Source organism: Lutjanus erythropterus, chromosome 14, assembly GCF_056507025.1.
Source record: "Lutjanus erythropterus isolate fLutEry1 chromosome 14, fLutEry1.hap2, whole genome shotgun sequence".
In the NCBI taxonomy this organism is placed as follows: Eukaryota; Metazoa; Chordata; class Actinopteri; order Lutjaniformes; family Lutjanidae; genus Lutjanus; species Lutjanus erythropterus.
In genome coordinates this window covers 24,121,470-24,135,811 of record NC_139330.1, presented here as the reverse complement: position 1 = coordinate 24,135,811, position 14,342 = coordinate 24,121,470, and the positions used below count along the sequence as shown (strand labels likewise).

The 14,342-nt window shown below is 41.1% G+C and overlaps 1 protein-coding gene across 1 annotated transcript in view; it reads left to right on the top strand.

Moving 5' to 3' along the window:
* lrpprc (leucine-rich pentatricopeptide repeat containing) overlaps positions 1-14,342 on the top strand; it is a 70,659-nt gene that overhangs the window by 19,920 nt on the left and 36,397 nt on the right. Inside the window, exons 17-23 of the mRNA XM_084735409.1 lie at positions 309-415; positions 1,630-1,707; positions 1,871-1,945; positions 2,876-2,989; positions 3,112-3,242; positions 3,548-3,633; positions 10,592-10,799. Coding sequence (XP_084591535.1) covers positions 309-415; positions 1,630-1,707; positions 1,871-1,945; positions 2,876-2,989; positions 3,112-3,242; positions 3,548-3,633; positions 10,592-10,799 — 799 coding nt within the window. The remainder of the gene's footprint in view (positions 1-308; positions 416-1,629; positions 1,708-1,870; positions 1,946-2,875; positions 2,990-3,111; positions 3,243-3,547; positions 3,634-10,591; positions 10,800-14,342) is intronic.

Below are 14,342 nucleotides of genomic sequence, written 5' to 3'. Positions count from 1 at the left end.
ATCCATGTCACATCCCATTAGACGACATCTGCGTGTGTGTTTGTGTGTGTGTGTGCGTGAGCTGAAGTGGGGGGAAGCTGTCAACGCCAACCATTGCGCATTCACTCACACTCCAGCCCAAAAGCAGCCTACGTCAGCAGAAAAGAAACAAACACACACTCTGCAGAGGTTACAGAAAAATCATATAAATGCACAAATGGGTATCGTGACTGACATGCTGGCAAATGAAATTTATTCCCAAGACAACTGCTTACTCTTTTTGTGTGTGTGTGTGTGTGTGTGTGCGTGCGTGTTTCCATCCTGTTCAGAAAAGGCATCCTTCTTCCTGTACAATCTGATCGACGGCATGTCAGACAAGGAGGTGCAGGCACAGGAAGACAAACTGCAGAAATACTTCAGTCAACTACAGGCACAGGTACACGTGTGCACATACACTACTATACTGTATATCCAGTTCATTCATAACCTTCCTGCTTTAAAGGAGCTTACACACTTTGATCTGAACTGATTTGTGGTGTGTAATCAGTCTCAGATTATTCACCATACACACACAACAGAATACACTCCCATGACCTCCTCCCCCGTGATCCATTTCTGAAGAGTGAAGGTCTGAGTTGGGGCAACCAGACATGCTGTGGAAGATTAAACCGTGCTCTGCACTTTTTGGTTAAAGGTTACGTCTTAACTGGCCATTTGGAGTTCAGTGAATCAGTTCTCTGGTTCAATACGGAATACTGAAAAGTCCCAAAATAATCTAAGCTATAAAAAGCAATAATTCAGTAAATATCAGCTGTAGCAGACAACAATAAGGACTGCCCACCTGTCTGGAGCAAGTAAAATGTCATGTTGGGCTAGTAAATCTAGCAAGTCACTTTCCCGACTGAGCAAAGAAAATGCAGTGTTCACAATCTCAGATATGGAGATTTCCTGCGTAGTATTTATTTATTTATTTTTACTATCATATTAAACAGAATGTATTTGGGTTTTGGATCAGGTTTGGATAAAACAAGACGTATAAAAACATCACGTTGGACTTTGAGAAACTGGGATGGACATTTTTCACTATTTTCTGACATTTTATAGACATTGCAGTCCTTTAGTCTTTGTTTCCATTTGATAACCGCTAATAGATAAAACAAGTTGTACAGGGGCAATTAGATTCCTAACCCACAAAAATCCAAAGGAAGAAGACAGTACAAAAAAAGATTTTTCCTAAATATTGCTATCGCCAGCCATTAAATGTATTGCATTTAAGTGTTTGAAACCTAACCCCCAGCAGGGTATGGGAGTTGGAGTTAATAACATGCTCCTTGAGACTCCAGAGAGATATATTTATATATAGTTGGAGCCCTGCCATAGCTATACTAAAACAGTGAAGTGATCTGAATCCTCTTATACATTCTGAATCATACATTTATTTGTCTCCCCAGCTCAATTTACCTCTAGTTTGTGCAAAGATATAAGCTCATGCCACTACACTGTCACACAACTCCCCTCCCTTTTTAAATAAAGTTGTTAAAGGTTAAATGAAGGCTGAGTTAAATTATTCTTGACCAAGTGAATGTTATTAAACACATAATTCCTGTTGTTCCTGTTGTGCTGAGAGCTGATCAGTGTGTTTCTCTGCAGAACATAACCATTCCAGTGAACATCTACAGAGGCATCAGGAACCTTCTGGAGTCCTACCACGTCCCAGAGCTCATCAAGGTACGCAGCATCCTGGATAGAGTTCAGATTTCAGAAGTGTTATTATTTTTCCTAATTAAAATTCAACAGCCAAAGACATATTATGACCAGAGTGAGGGTGTATTTGTACTACTTATGTTTTCTGTACTGTATAATGTAACTGTTAACTTTGTGTGTGTGTCAGGATGTGCTTGCTTTGGTGGACCCCAAAGACCAAGAGTCCAACAACGGTGCTGTGTCAGCTGGTCCCCGTGTCACTGTAAGTAGGACTGTGTGAGTGTGAAGCAATTCATACGTCATACTACATATGATGCAACATCATTCATTTTTAATGCTTGTGTATACCTCTCAGGACAATTTGTACTGCTTGAACGTTGTTTGAACTTCACGTTTGAGTTTAATTTGCTTAAAAGAATTTGCACCGCAGGTTTTCTTGTCTTGAAGTCAATGAGTTTTATTTAATGGGTTGTTGCTTAGTTGCCTGAAATAAGGTCTGTGGTTAACACAGTGATTCCCAAACTATTTCTGGCATGCCCAACTTTAAAAGCTGAAAAAAGCTCACACCTCACAATTAAAAAATAAAAAAATCATTAACAATGACAAGGGAGTCAACCAACAAATAAGCATCCAATTTGAAGTTTAGTGAAATATGTCAGCACAGGAGCATCAGCAAACTCTGGTTTGTTTATTTTTCCACATAAATCATATTCATGCAACTTAGTTTCACCCCATATTTTCCCCTGGTCATCCACACCCAACCTGCAGTGGTTCTGTGCCCCACAATTTGAGCACCACTGGGTTAACACAAGCTTATGAGAGTTTCACATTTTGTTCTCTGACATTAAATATGTCAGTAAATATTAAAAGTGTGCGTGTCCAAGTGGCTAAATGAGGCTACACAGGTTGTCAGGGAAAAAAAAAAAAGTGTTAATTTGTGAAGATTATCTTACTGAACAAAATAGATAAGTGTTATAAACTTTTGTTCACCACAGAGCATAGTTTCTGCACTAATTCAAAATTTGAAAAATCCCATTGGCTTTTTATGGAGGAAACTTAAGTGATACTGACTTCCAGAAGTATGTGATCTCTGCAGCACTCTTAGCCCATAGTTTCCCTTTAATGTGTTAATCTCATATACACATGTTAGGTGTATATGTCCATGTGTTTAACGCCTCTCTGTCTCCATCAGGGAACTGAGGGAAAGTTGTTAGCACTTGAGAAGAAACTGGATGAACTGAAAGCCGAGAACAAACCAATAGGCAGTGTTCTCAAACAAATCATCCAGACTCTCTGCGCTGAGGAGGTACGATGTGTTTGGATAACTCCGTCTCACAAAACTCCCTCTTTTCTTTTTTTTTTTTTTTTGAAATGAGTTTGCTTTGTATGTGTGCACTCCTGAGGTCTATCGTTTTGTTGTCTGATCAGAACCTGCAGCGCGCCCTTGAGCTGAAGCAGCAGCACGAGGAGGAGATGACAGTCGGCGCCTACGTCACCCTCATCAACCTGTGCTGTCGCCACGACAATGTGGAGGAGGCGCTCAACCTGAAGAGGGAAATGTGAGTGGAGCAGAATACACACACAAATACTCCACACACACACACACACACAAGCCAGCGCTGCGACCTGTAGTAGGCCATTAAAGTTTAACTTGAGTGGTATTTGGGGAGACGTTAATGCGGGGTCCAGCCGCTCTGTTGACTGGCTAAAACACAGGAAACTCTCCTGTCTTCCTCCCCTGTTTCCTCCTCTTCACTCACCACCTGCTTCCAGACTGAACTCCAGCAGGAGAATGTACGATACAATCACTGTAAGTGAAATACATTAATCAAGTCTGCTTCTCTCCCTCTCTGTCTGTCTTTAGAAGCCGCAAGGACTCATCAGTAGCGCTTGATGCCAGTAAATACATCGCACTGGTCAAGGCCCTCTCCAAGCATGGCAGGGTGGAGGGTAAGTTCTTCTAAACCTTTGGAGGAACTCTGTGTGCTTCTACTGCAGGGAACAGGGTCTAAATTAAGTTTTGGGGACATTATTCTATCCTCTAATGAGTTCCAGGTTTGGAGAGAGTGCTTTCTAAAAGCACAGGTACTCTGGGGGTGCAGCTTGTAGTGCTGAACATTTCTGATTGAGTTACAAAGTGAAGCATAAGACAGATGAACCAGCGACAAAGTCCAGCCATTAATTGACTATCACTTTCTATGGCATCATCATTGTTGTATAGTCGTGTGCAAAAATTATGTATAAAATGCAGCTGCAGATGCAGTTGTTTTTTTCATATGTCAGTGCCTAATCTTTAGACTGCACTGGAAACACAGACAACCATCGCCTAAAGGAACTTTTTCGTTCTTTGATAGGTATTTTCTGGGACAAAATGTTCTGGGTACTAAAGGGGGTCCTTAAGGGGCTACCAGGGGGTCCCCAGCAGAAAGGGGAATAATTTATTTTCACTGTAATTCCAACCATAAATAACACAATGACTAAAATGTGACTATTTGGCCATGAGTTTCATACACCTCTTCTTTTCCTCTGTATTCATTTAGCAGTGGTGCACCGCTATAGCAAGAGAATTACCACCACTTTAATATGTATAAAAAATTAAATAAATAATAAAAATAAACCAAATAAAAATCTAAAATGTTATCTATAACTAAACCAAGTAATGATTATTTAATGGTTAAGAAGATATTTAACATTAGAACTGCAACTTAATAACTAAGACAAACTTGAACAGATATGAGACAAAACTAAAATTACTGCTCAAATAAAAATTACAGAAGAAACACTGTACACTATCTGTAACAAAACATCCAAAAGAAAAAAACTTATCAGATGGGAAACCCTTTCTAGATGGGGTCCATGGTAAAATTTGTGTCCGTTTAGGGGTCCTTAACATGAAAAAGAGCCAACGCTCTAAAATATCAGGTAAAGAGTAAAAAGTGCATACTTCTTCTTCTTCTTCTTCTTCTTCTTCTTCTTCTTCTTCTTCTTCTTCTTCTTCTTCTTCTTCTTCTTCTTCTTCTTCTTCTTCTTCTTCTTCTCACAACCGAGGTAGCTTCTTCAACCTGTTTGTTTTTCTGACCAAAAGATATTCAATAGCACCTCTGCCTGAAGGATTTAAAATGATTAATCACTTATCAAAATGGTTCTTAATTAGTTAGTAATTGATAAATTCACTAATCCCACCTGCTTTTAGTTCCTCATTACTTTGTCTCTTGACAGTAAGCTGGATCAAAGTAGATCAGGCCTGAACTTAAAAGGGCCTGCAGATGTGAATGTGTGTGGTTGAGTGTGTGTGTATGTGTGTGTGTGTCACCAACTCTGTCACAATCTGTCGTTCTCCCTCCCTCAAACCCGCATTAGCCGGCCATTTTCAGAATGCTACGGTGGGTTTCCTTCAGCCCATCGAAGACCCAATTACCATCAGTTTTGCCGCTCTGCTTTTTGCACACAATGACAGGCAAAATGTTTCCCTTGTCTGTCCTCGCCTCCTCTCTCCTCCCCTTCACTCCCTCTCTCCGTCTTCGTCTCTGTCTCTCTATCTGACCCGCTCTCCTCTGCTCTGTCTCCAAGCGTGTCATTCTCTCATTCTCCCCCCCTCGCACACATCCGCGTCAGTGAGAAATGAGAGAGGGGGAAAATTACAGGACTGTGTGTATTTTTCCAGAATTATTGAAATCCGCCTTGATGCTAATGGCAGATCATGTCCACCGAAGTGCTTGAGCATTTCACACACACACACACATACACGCACAGCGACACGCAAATTTGCATGTGAATTCAAGCAAAAGGCATTTGGTGGGCATGACGGTTGGTGTGTCCGTCTGTGTGTGTGTCTGCGTCGGGGTGTGTATAGGCAGCGCTAACGCATTTGCCATTAGCCAGAGTGTGCATATGGAGGGGACGCTTGTCAGCCACATTAGCACACATGGCTAACCTTGATGTTAGCCTGTCCCCACCCAGACGCTGGTCCGCCTGGCTCCTAGCACACACCAGGCCCAGCTGAAGATCATGTCTCCTGGCATCTTGCTTTATTTCTCAGCCTCTCTAATGGCTTTGTTGTTTTTGCCCTTGGTTCAAAGCCTCCCATCCCACCTCGCTAGGCAACTTTGTTGTTACCTCACTTCATCCTTTTAACTTTACCTTATGTCGCCTTCCCTTCAGCACGCATTGCTCTTTTACATTTCTTCATCATTGCTTCCTCTTCTTCTCACCAGTTAATTTTCCTCTGCTGCTCCCTCCTCATCTCCATCACATCTGTTTTCACGTCTGCTCACATCAATCTGTTGAGACATCCATCTACTTATTTATATGTTATTTTGGATGATGTGAACACTTTTATCCATTAACTTTCAGAATACATATTAAACTTACACCTATACAAAAATTTTCATGTCAACATTTTTATGCAGTAAATCCATTTACACAACATGCATGCAGTACAGTACTGTGATTTACGATAGTAGATTACCTATTAGAGCATGGAACTATCAACATTTCTTTCCGACAACAGAAATGGTACAATAAACAGGACAGAACGGTGCATCATAAAGAGATTATGTGTTTAAGGTTCCACTCAAAATCATTATATAAATGCTGATCGCAACTAATGCACCTCATATTAAGCAGCCACCTCAGTCACACTTCCATAAGAACCCTTTTTTAAATGGGTAATTTTACCCATGTTATTGCTGCCATCCATATTAAATATAATAAATATGATGATTTTAATTTCAGTGTTGCTGTTAACAGTTTCGTTGTTTTCATCCACATGATCCAAATCATATGACAACCGTTGGACCTAAAACCTTTGAGTCAAATTAAGATTCAGAGGAGATTTATCAGATGTTTTTCCTTAAATATTTTCCATCTTAAGATATTTTGCTGATGTAAATGTCATTTTCTCTGTGAACTTTGCCAAACTTGAGCACATCATGAATGCAGTGTGCATGATTCATTGCTACACTTTTTCTTCCTTGGCTTGGGGGAAAAAAATCACCCTGGCATCATGATATGAAAAAAAACACAGAAATATAAAGAAACAAAATTAGAACAAAAATGTAAGCTAAACAGTTTTCTATTTTCTGTGGGCTGTATTTGAGGTTCTTCAAATCCTCTGGGTTCCAGACAGATTTTTGATGTTTGTGTTGATGTTTTTTTTTACTTGTTCAGCTTCAGTTGGACTGCTGTTAACAATGTTTATGCTAACTTAAAAAAAAAATGGCTTGGTTGGAGCACCACTGATCAGATCACCTTTATTTATATTGCATACCAGAATTAATGCATAATTTAATCTATCAATCATGTGACAGAGTACACCTGCAACATGTATCAACATGGGCTTCAGGATGCTGAACGCTCCCTTTATCTCCTCCTACCTTTGCTCTTCTCCCTCTATTTTTTAAATTCACCTCTCCTTTATCACCACGCGTCTCTTTGACCTGCCCTTGCCCCGCTGCCTCCATCTGTCCATCCTCCCGCTTTGGTAAACACAACTTCCTCTGGCTTTCGGTGGTCCTGGACTCATCTTTGATGCTCTGCATGTGTGTTTTGGGAAAGAGACATCACTAGCAGTCAAGTCATGGAACATTAGATGAACCATTGGGCTGTGTGATGTTTGTTTACCTGGCCTGTCTGCCTCCCCATCTTTTGATGTGTATGTGTGTGTGGTCTGGCTCGCTTTGCTGGCCGCGATGCTCGGCTGAGCTGATGGATATGCATACTGGCTAAACGGACGGATAAAGGGAGAGATGGAGGAGGGACGAGAGGGGTGGGGGTGGGGGATTGGATGGTGGACGAAGGGATGTTAGCTAGTGTAGCTCCATTTGGGCAGATCAACTCCAAGCCATTGGTCTCAGTGATTAGCGGGTCTGTCAGAGAGTGATGCACAGAGGTATGGATAGAGGGAGGGAGACATAGAGAGACACACAGAGTCAGAGAGCGACAGTAAGTTATATCTGAACTGATAAACAGTGCAGACATGACAACAGGTCAAGTCATTATAGGGCAATTGTTTAATTTTGATATTGCTGTGATTGAATTGTTGTTCCCCTTTCCCCTTTCCCATTTTGTTTTATTTAGGTAACTATTCAAATGTTAAAAATTTTGAGTGTGTAAGGTCTATAGGTGTGTAAGGCATCATGACTGAAGGTATTTTTGTGTTGATACCATAGATAGTTACACAGTTTTGGAGCAAAATGTATCCCTTTTTTATGACTCAAGAATTCAATTCAAAAATAGGTAAAAAATCCCTCCAAAATGCCACATTAAAACACCAAGAGTCTCAGGAACGCCATAGAAAAATTCATGTTGTGATTTGATGTCAGAAGCTTTTGTCACTGGGAGATTTCTGCAAGAATTGCTTTTTGTCTGTAATCAGATGGTGAGCACTTCTGGGGATTGCACAGAAACCATTATTGTTAGTATGTCAATATATCTAGGAAAACGTCCTCTGAATGTCCCAGGTCTCTAGTTTGTGAGGTTTCCTGAGGCTATCCTCACGATCACAATACAGTTTTATACAGTGAGGTCAAGTCTCAAAAATGGTCTCACTACCATGAAATGGCTACTGTGTAACGACTTCAATAATCACATATGAATATAATTCATGACATTGAATCCACAAGATTCTCAGCTTTCCAAACATGTCAAATTTATGATATTCCAATACTGAGAGCCCATTTTCATTCAGATGTCTAGACGTGAGAGGTCAAGGGACCCCTTTAAAAAAGGCCATCCCATTTTTTCCCTCACCAAAATTTACCCTAACTTCAAAGCGTTATTTACCCCCACTTCCTGACGAGCTAGCATGATTTACCAAGGTACCAACTAGTTTCATATGATACCATATCTTAAACTATAAAACTGAGCCTGAAATATAGTAATGGTGGCCCACATCCATGCAGAGTCGAATAGTTTGATGTTCACTTTAGTTTGTCTCTTCTCTATAAGAAGAACTCTATTAAGACACCGATGTATTTGCACCTGTTGCTGAATTAAGACTTTGATGATAAAATACGTCTTCATTTAAAGTTGTCCTTAATCTGACTTGGGTAATTTTCAGTCAGCTTCTGTTTAAAGATCAACTAAATTACACCATAGTAAAGGAAAAGGGCTGTGGGAGCTGCGGGATTTCTGAATATCCCTGTTCTGATGTTGCAGCCCTGCAAAATGTCTTTATTGCCGATATTATAATATTACAGGGGTGATAAAAGTGCGATACAGCATCACACCAGTGACAGAGAATGCAGTAGCTTCCTGGTTTGCCCTTTTCCATTCTATATCACTCTCATCAAACCCTCATCCAGCTCACCAAACTTACCCCTCTGACAAGCTGCATCCCCTTCTCATTGTCCTCCCTTTAACTCCCCCCTTCATTTAGCAATGTCTCCTCCATTGCCAGCCACCCCTACTCCACCCTTCCTTCCTCTATTTTCCCCTGTCCCATTAAATCTGTGACAGCCTTTGGTTCCCATCGCCATAACAACTGGCACAGAGAGGTGGAGAGATGGAGAGACAGACTGAAATTAGGATGCCAAAGCACTCACCAGTGGCCCTGTCCCTCAGCCCACAAGTGTGTGTGTGTGTGTGTGAGTGAATGTGTGTTCCCAGTAGAGAGTGACACTCCTGTTTGAGGGGTTTTGTTATATTACCAGCTCTGTAGGTGTTAGCATCATTAGGCCCACATTTGTTCACTTTATTTGGTTTTTATGCTTTTGTCTGTGTGTTTGCTGCAAACATAAGGAGGAGTAACGATTTTAGATGAGTGAATTTTAAGCAAGTTGCCAATATTGCCCTGCAGTTGGAGGCTTAATACACATTATTCAAATATATTCTGTGGCTCTGCATCTCTCCATCTCCTCCCTTCCTCTCGGTCATGCTGTATAGATTAGTGTCTGTGGTGGAGAGCGGCTGTATCGCTGTCAGCCCATTAGCAGCTGTCTTAATAGACAGTAAACGCATCTTAATTACCTTACTCTGATACACCACATACACACACACGCACACACACGCACACCCTTTTCATCATTTAGCCCCTAGTGTTGGCCAGATGGGCGCGTGGCCCGGTAAAAAGCCCTCCATTACCGGCTGGACTTGACCAAACTGATCCACCCCTCAGCCCGCTTACCGGGGTCTCACTGGGGCCACGGCGGGCCCTTGTCGCCACATACCTATAATTTAGCCCCCCAAGTGCTTTCTACATAGCCACGGCAAAAAGCCGGCCTCCATTGTAGGGGTCCGGTAATTGTAGTCTCGTTTAGAAAACCGCAAGTAGCAATTAGCGCAGAGTTGGCATTATACGGGTTGGATTTGCATCCCTGCTGGGTGCAAAATGCTGTTTTAATATGGGTTTGTTTTCCCCACATGGAATTAGCTAAAGGGGCCTTTTATCATATTCACACACCCTACTCTTCTCCCAGCCAAGCTCTGCCCACCTCTCACTTTCTCGCTCCTCATCCGTCTGCATCATCTCTCTTTCTCCTTGTCTTTTGATCTTTTTGTTTGTTCTTTAACTCTAAATCGCTCTCACCATCACTTCGTCGACAGATTAAGAGTCTCACGCCATCACCTCACCAGAGATCATGCATGTTTATGGTTGTCTCCAAAACATCATACCTTAATTCTCAAGTGGTGCAGATTTACGATGAGCTTGGAGAATAAGATGCATTGCAGTAGATTAAACAACCTAACAGTATTATAGTTAAATCTGGCACAACCTTAAACAACAGCCAAAAAAACAGTGAAATACAACATACAAATTAATACATACGTAATATTCACCCCAAAACACTAACAACAGGGCTTGGTAATATGGACAATTAGGGACATATATATATATTTGACTAAATACCTAGATATCTCATTACATTTAACATTTTCTCTCTTTATCTCACTTTCTCCTGGATCACAGAGGCAGTGGACATCCTGAAGGAGATGAAGGAGAAGGAGGTGGCGATGGACGACACGCACGTCACCATGCTGTTTCACGTGCTCAATGCTTTAGCAGCCAAGGGAGAGGCCTCCACCATCCAACGACTGCTGGAGACCGTCTTCACCCTCGGACTGGCCAAGCCCAATGCTAATCTGTGCTCACCTCTGATTACTGCCTACCTGGACAGGTAAAACACAATCTGACTGTTTTACAAATCACAAAAAAACACTTATATACAATTAACCCTCCCCAAATCCCATCCCTTTTCTGGAACCTTGGCGACCTTTCCTGTTTCCTGTACTCAGAATTGCTATGTGTTTGGCTCATCTGTGTTAGGAAGAAAACCAAATTTTGAAGTTGGTTAAAATATGTTGCTGGAGAACCTGTAAAAGCGACATATATAGTCACATGTTAAGTTAGCTAATGTAAGCAAAAGAATAGCTAATTAACTACCTAATCTGCATTAATTGTTAGCCAGTTACATCTGAAAGCTAATATTAGCAAAACACTAGCTAACTTGCTAGATAATCTCAAGGAAGCTGAAAAGTTTTTAGTTTTATTTTCCTTGGCTAATCTGCATCAATCATTAGATAGCTAGTTAGATAGCCTTTTGCTAATATTACCTAACTCAGTGGTTCCCAAACCTTTTCTGACATGCCCCCCTTTCAAAAAAGTTTACACCCCCTCAACCCACAATTTTTATCAGTTATTTACAATAATTAGGGAAGAAACTGATTAAAAAAGGGACTCAAATGTTGAATTTTAGTGAAATAAAGGTTAACAGGGTAGAATCATCAAACCCTTTTTGCTTATTTCCCCTATGTAGATCATATTCATTCAACTTTGTTTCATCTTATCTCAAGTTAGCTAACGGCAGCTAATGTTGACAAAAGTCTAGTGAACTAACTAACGATTGATATAGATTAGCCAAGGAAAATAAAACTAAACTTTTAGTTTCCTTGAGCTTCCAGGTTTCACTAGCTAGTTATAATTAATGTAGATTGGCTAACAAGCTTTTAACCATCTTTAAAATCTGTGCAATAAGGGACGGGACTTAGGAAGGGTAAGTTGTACCCACAGTAAGCTGCAATTAATCAGTTAGTTGTCAGTTATAAAAATTAATTGCCATTTTTTACTCCTGCAAAGGTAAACAGAATGTCTTTGTGTTGTGAACAAAACAAGATTTTACACCACTCTCTGAAATGTTATAGGCCAAACAACTAATCAGTTAATCTAGAAAGTGATCGACAGATTAATCTGCAGTGAAAATAATAGTTAGTTGCTGCCATAACACACACACACACTTTGGCCATGCAAACAGACACAGATGTAATATTAAAACATTAATTTGTGTTTTGGTATGCTTGTATTTCGATGGCTGAAACTCTCCACTAACCAGCCAACCAGCTCACTTTTGTTGTCAGATTTGTGTCTTTATCTGCCAAATCCAGTTGCCAGGTGTGTGTATGTATGTGTGTCTCAATGAGTCACTCATCCCTCCCTATGATCATAGCTGAGGTTACATTCTGGGTCAGCGATTCAGACAGAGAGAGGATGTGGAAATTGCTCATTTATGTGCGCTAGTGTGTGTGTGTGTGTGTGTCGTGTTGGAGCCAGATTTTGTTTGTTTGAGGATTCGCCAGCTGCAACCTCTCCCATGAGCCCCCACCCCTGATCTCGTGAAACACCCACCGCTATACTCCAAGGTGTAAGTGTGTGTGTGTGTGTGTGTGTGGCAAGAGATGGCCATCGATGCCTCTTCCCATAATGCAGATATGCAAATGAACGTCAGCAAACACTGGCTGTGGGGTCAGTGGTATTGCTCCACCCCTCGACTCTATTCAGTTTGTGTACATTACTCAGTGTATGTGTGTTCTATTTGTCAGAGCAGCTTTTAAGTAGATCAACTCATTAGCATGTTAATTATGTACAGAGCACTAATTGCTGGATTTACCACAGCCACGCGGAGCGCCGTTAGGGGCCCGCCACTGCACACACACACGCCCTGCACATGCTTTCATACACACTGTTTACCCCTAGTGTACATGCTGCCGTAGAGGCAAACCTTTGCACATGAAGCTCGTGCGCACACACACATGTTCAGATGCCGCTCACACACCGGCGCTCCCCTGCCGCTGTTTGTTTTGCTGTAAGTCTGGTCTCTGGCACAAACAGAGTTTCCAGGTTCACTCGTTAATCACTGCCTCTGTGAGATTAGCAGGCTAATTTACTCCTGGGTCATCAACAGCAGCCAAAACACAACACACACACACACACACCAGCTTACCACAGCCCCGTTCATAAATCAAGTGCCAGTTGTACTTCCTCCAAATGATACTGCAGTGAACACACACTAATGAACACAAGGGAACAAGCTAGCTGCTGGTATTCTACAATAATCTGCCTCATGTTGTTGGTACATTTGTGTGTTTTTTGCTGGCTGGTGTTCAAGGCTTGGACATAGTCAACAAATTAAAGGTGGAACCTGATGCGCAGATAAATTCTGTTCGACAGAGTGGTCCACTTCACCTGAAGACGGGATAGACTGTTTGTGTAAAACTTCTTTTAACTATAAACTGCAGCGATATGCTTCTTAAAAATCTAATAGTTTTCCCTCTTTTAAAGGTATAGTTCAGATTATTTGGTGTGGGGTTGTGTGAGGTATTTATCATAGTGGGTGTATTACCTACAGTGGGTGCTGGTCCACATGCCCCAGATAGGAGAAGCAGAGAGGGGCACCAGCATGGAAGCTAAGCAATGTACTGCTGTGGATGATGTCAGCAACAAAAAAGGACCACCTAAAAAAAAAATCAATAGGTTATAATGAATAGGGTTAAGTGTACGCTATGTTTAGAATATTTTTTAACATTTTACTTCATCAGACAGCCTTTTCCGATGAGAAACTGACATTATTTAAACCAAATGTTGTTCTCTCCCAACCAATCAAGCTCCAGGGGTGAAATCAGTAATTTTAGCCTGCAGGACATGGGTTTTGTTGGTACCTGAATGTTTGTGTTATTGTGTGACAATGGTGAATCCAAAATAACCTTTTAACACCAAAGTCAAAGTCACAATAACACAGACAAACTAACAGATTGATGCAGCAGTAGACCAACAACACTCATGTCTGATTTCACTCCTGGAGTTTGGTTGTTTTTTCGGTGAGTCTTTTTTAAGTGGCTAAAATACATTTTATTGCTGATGCTGTCCACAGCAGTACAATGCTTAGCTTTCAAGCTGGTGCTCTTCTCTGATCCTCCAGACTGGGGACTGGCAAACTGTCATCTGCTGTCAGTAATGCGCTGACTATTGATAGGTACTGTGTAAAACCTCACATAAAATAACTTAAACTAAACCTTTAACCAATTTTTATTGTAGCACATTCCTCCCTGCAGGGGTGAGAAAATGGCACAGTGGCTCATCTCTACTCTAAAACATCAGTTTCAGGCTCTGAAAAGCTTTGAAAGTGGTTTAGTGAATAACAACAAGTTAATAAATGAAGTATTGTCAGAAAGTCTGGTGTTGTAACTACAGCTTTGCCCCTCATGCTTTAGCCAGTCATCAGTATTACACAGTGGAGGTGTAAGGCTGCTACTCCTAGCTTACTCAAGAAACCCTTGGTGTTAAAAGACCTTCTTAAATACATAATTTTGTACATTTGTCTTGTGAAGATGCATGTAAATTGTGAAATGGTTATGAAATGTAAAGTGGATGTAACATGTAGTTCGTG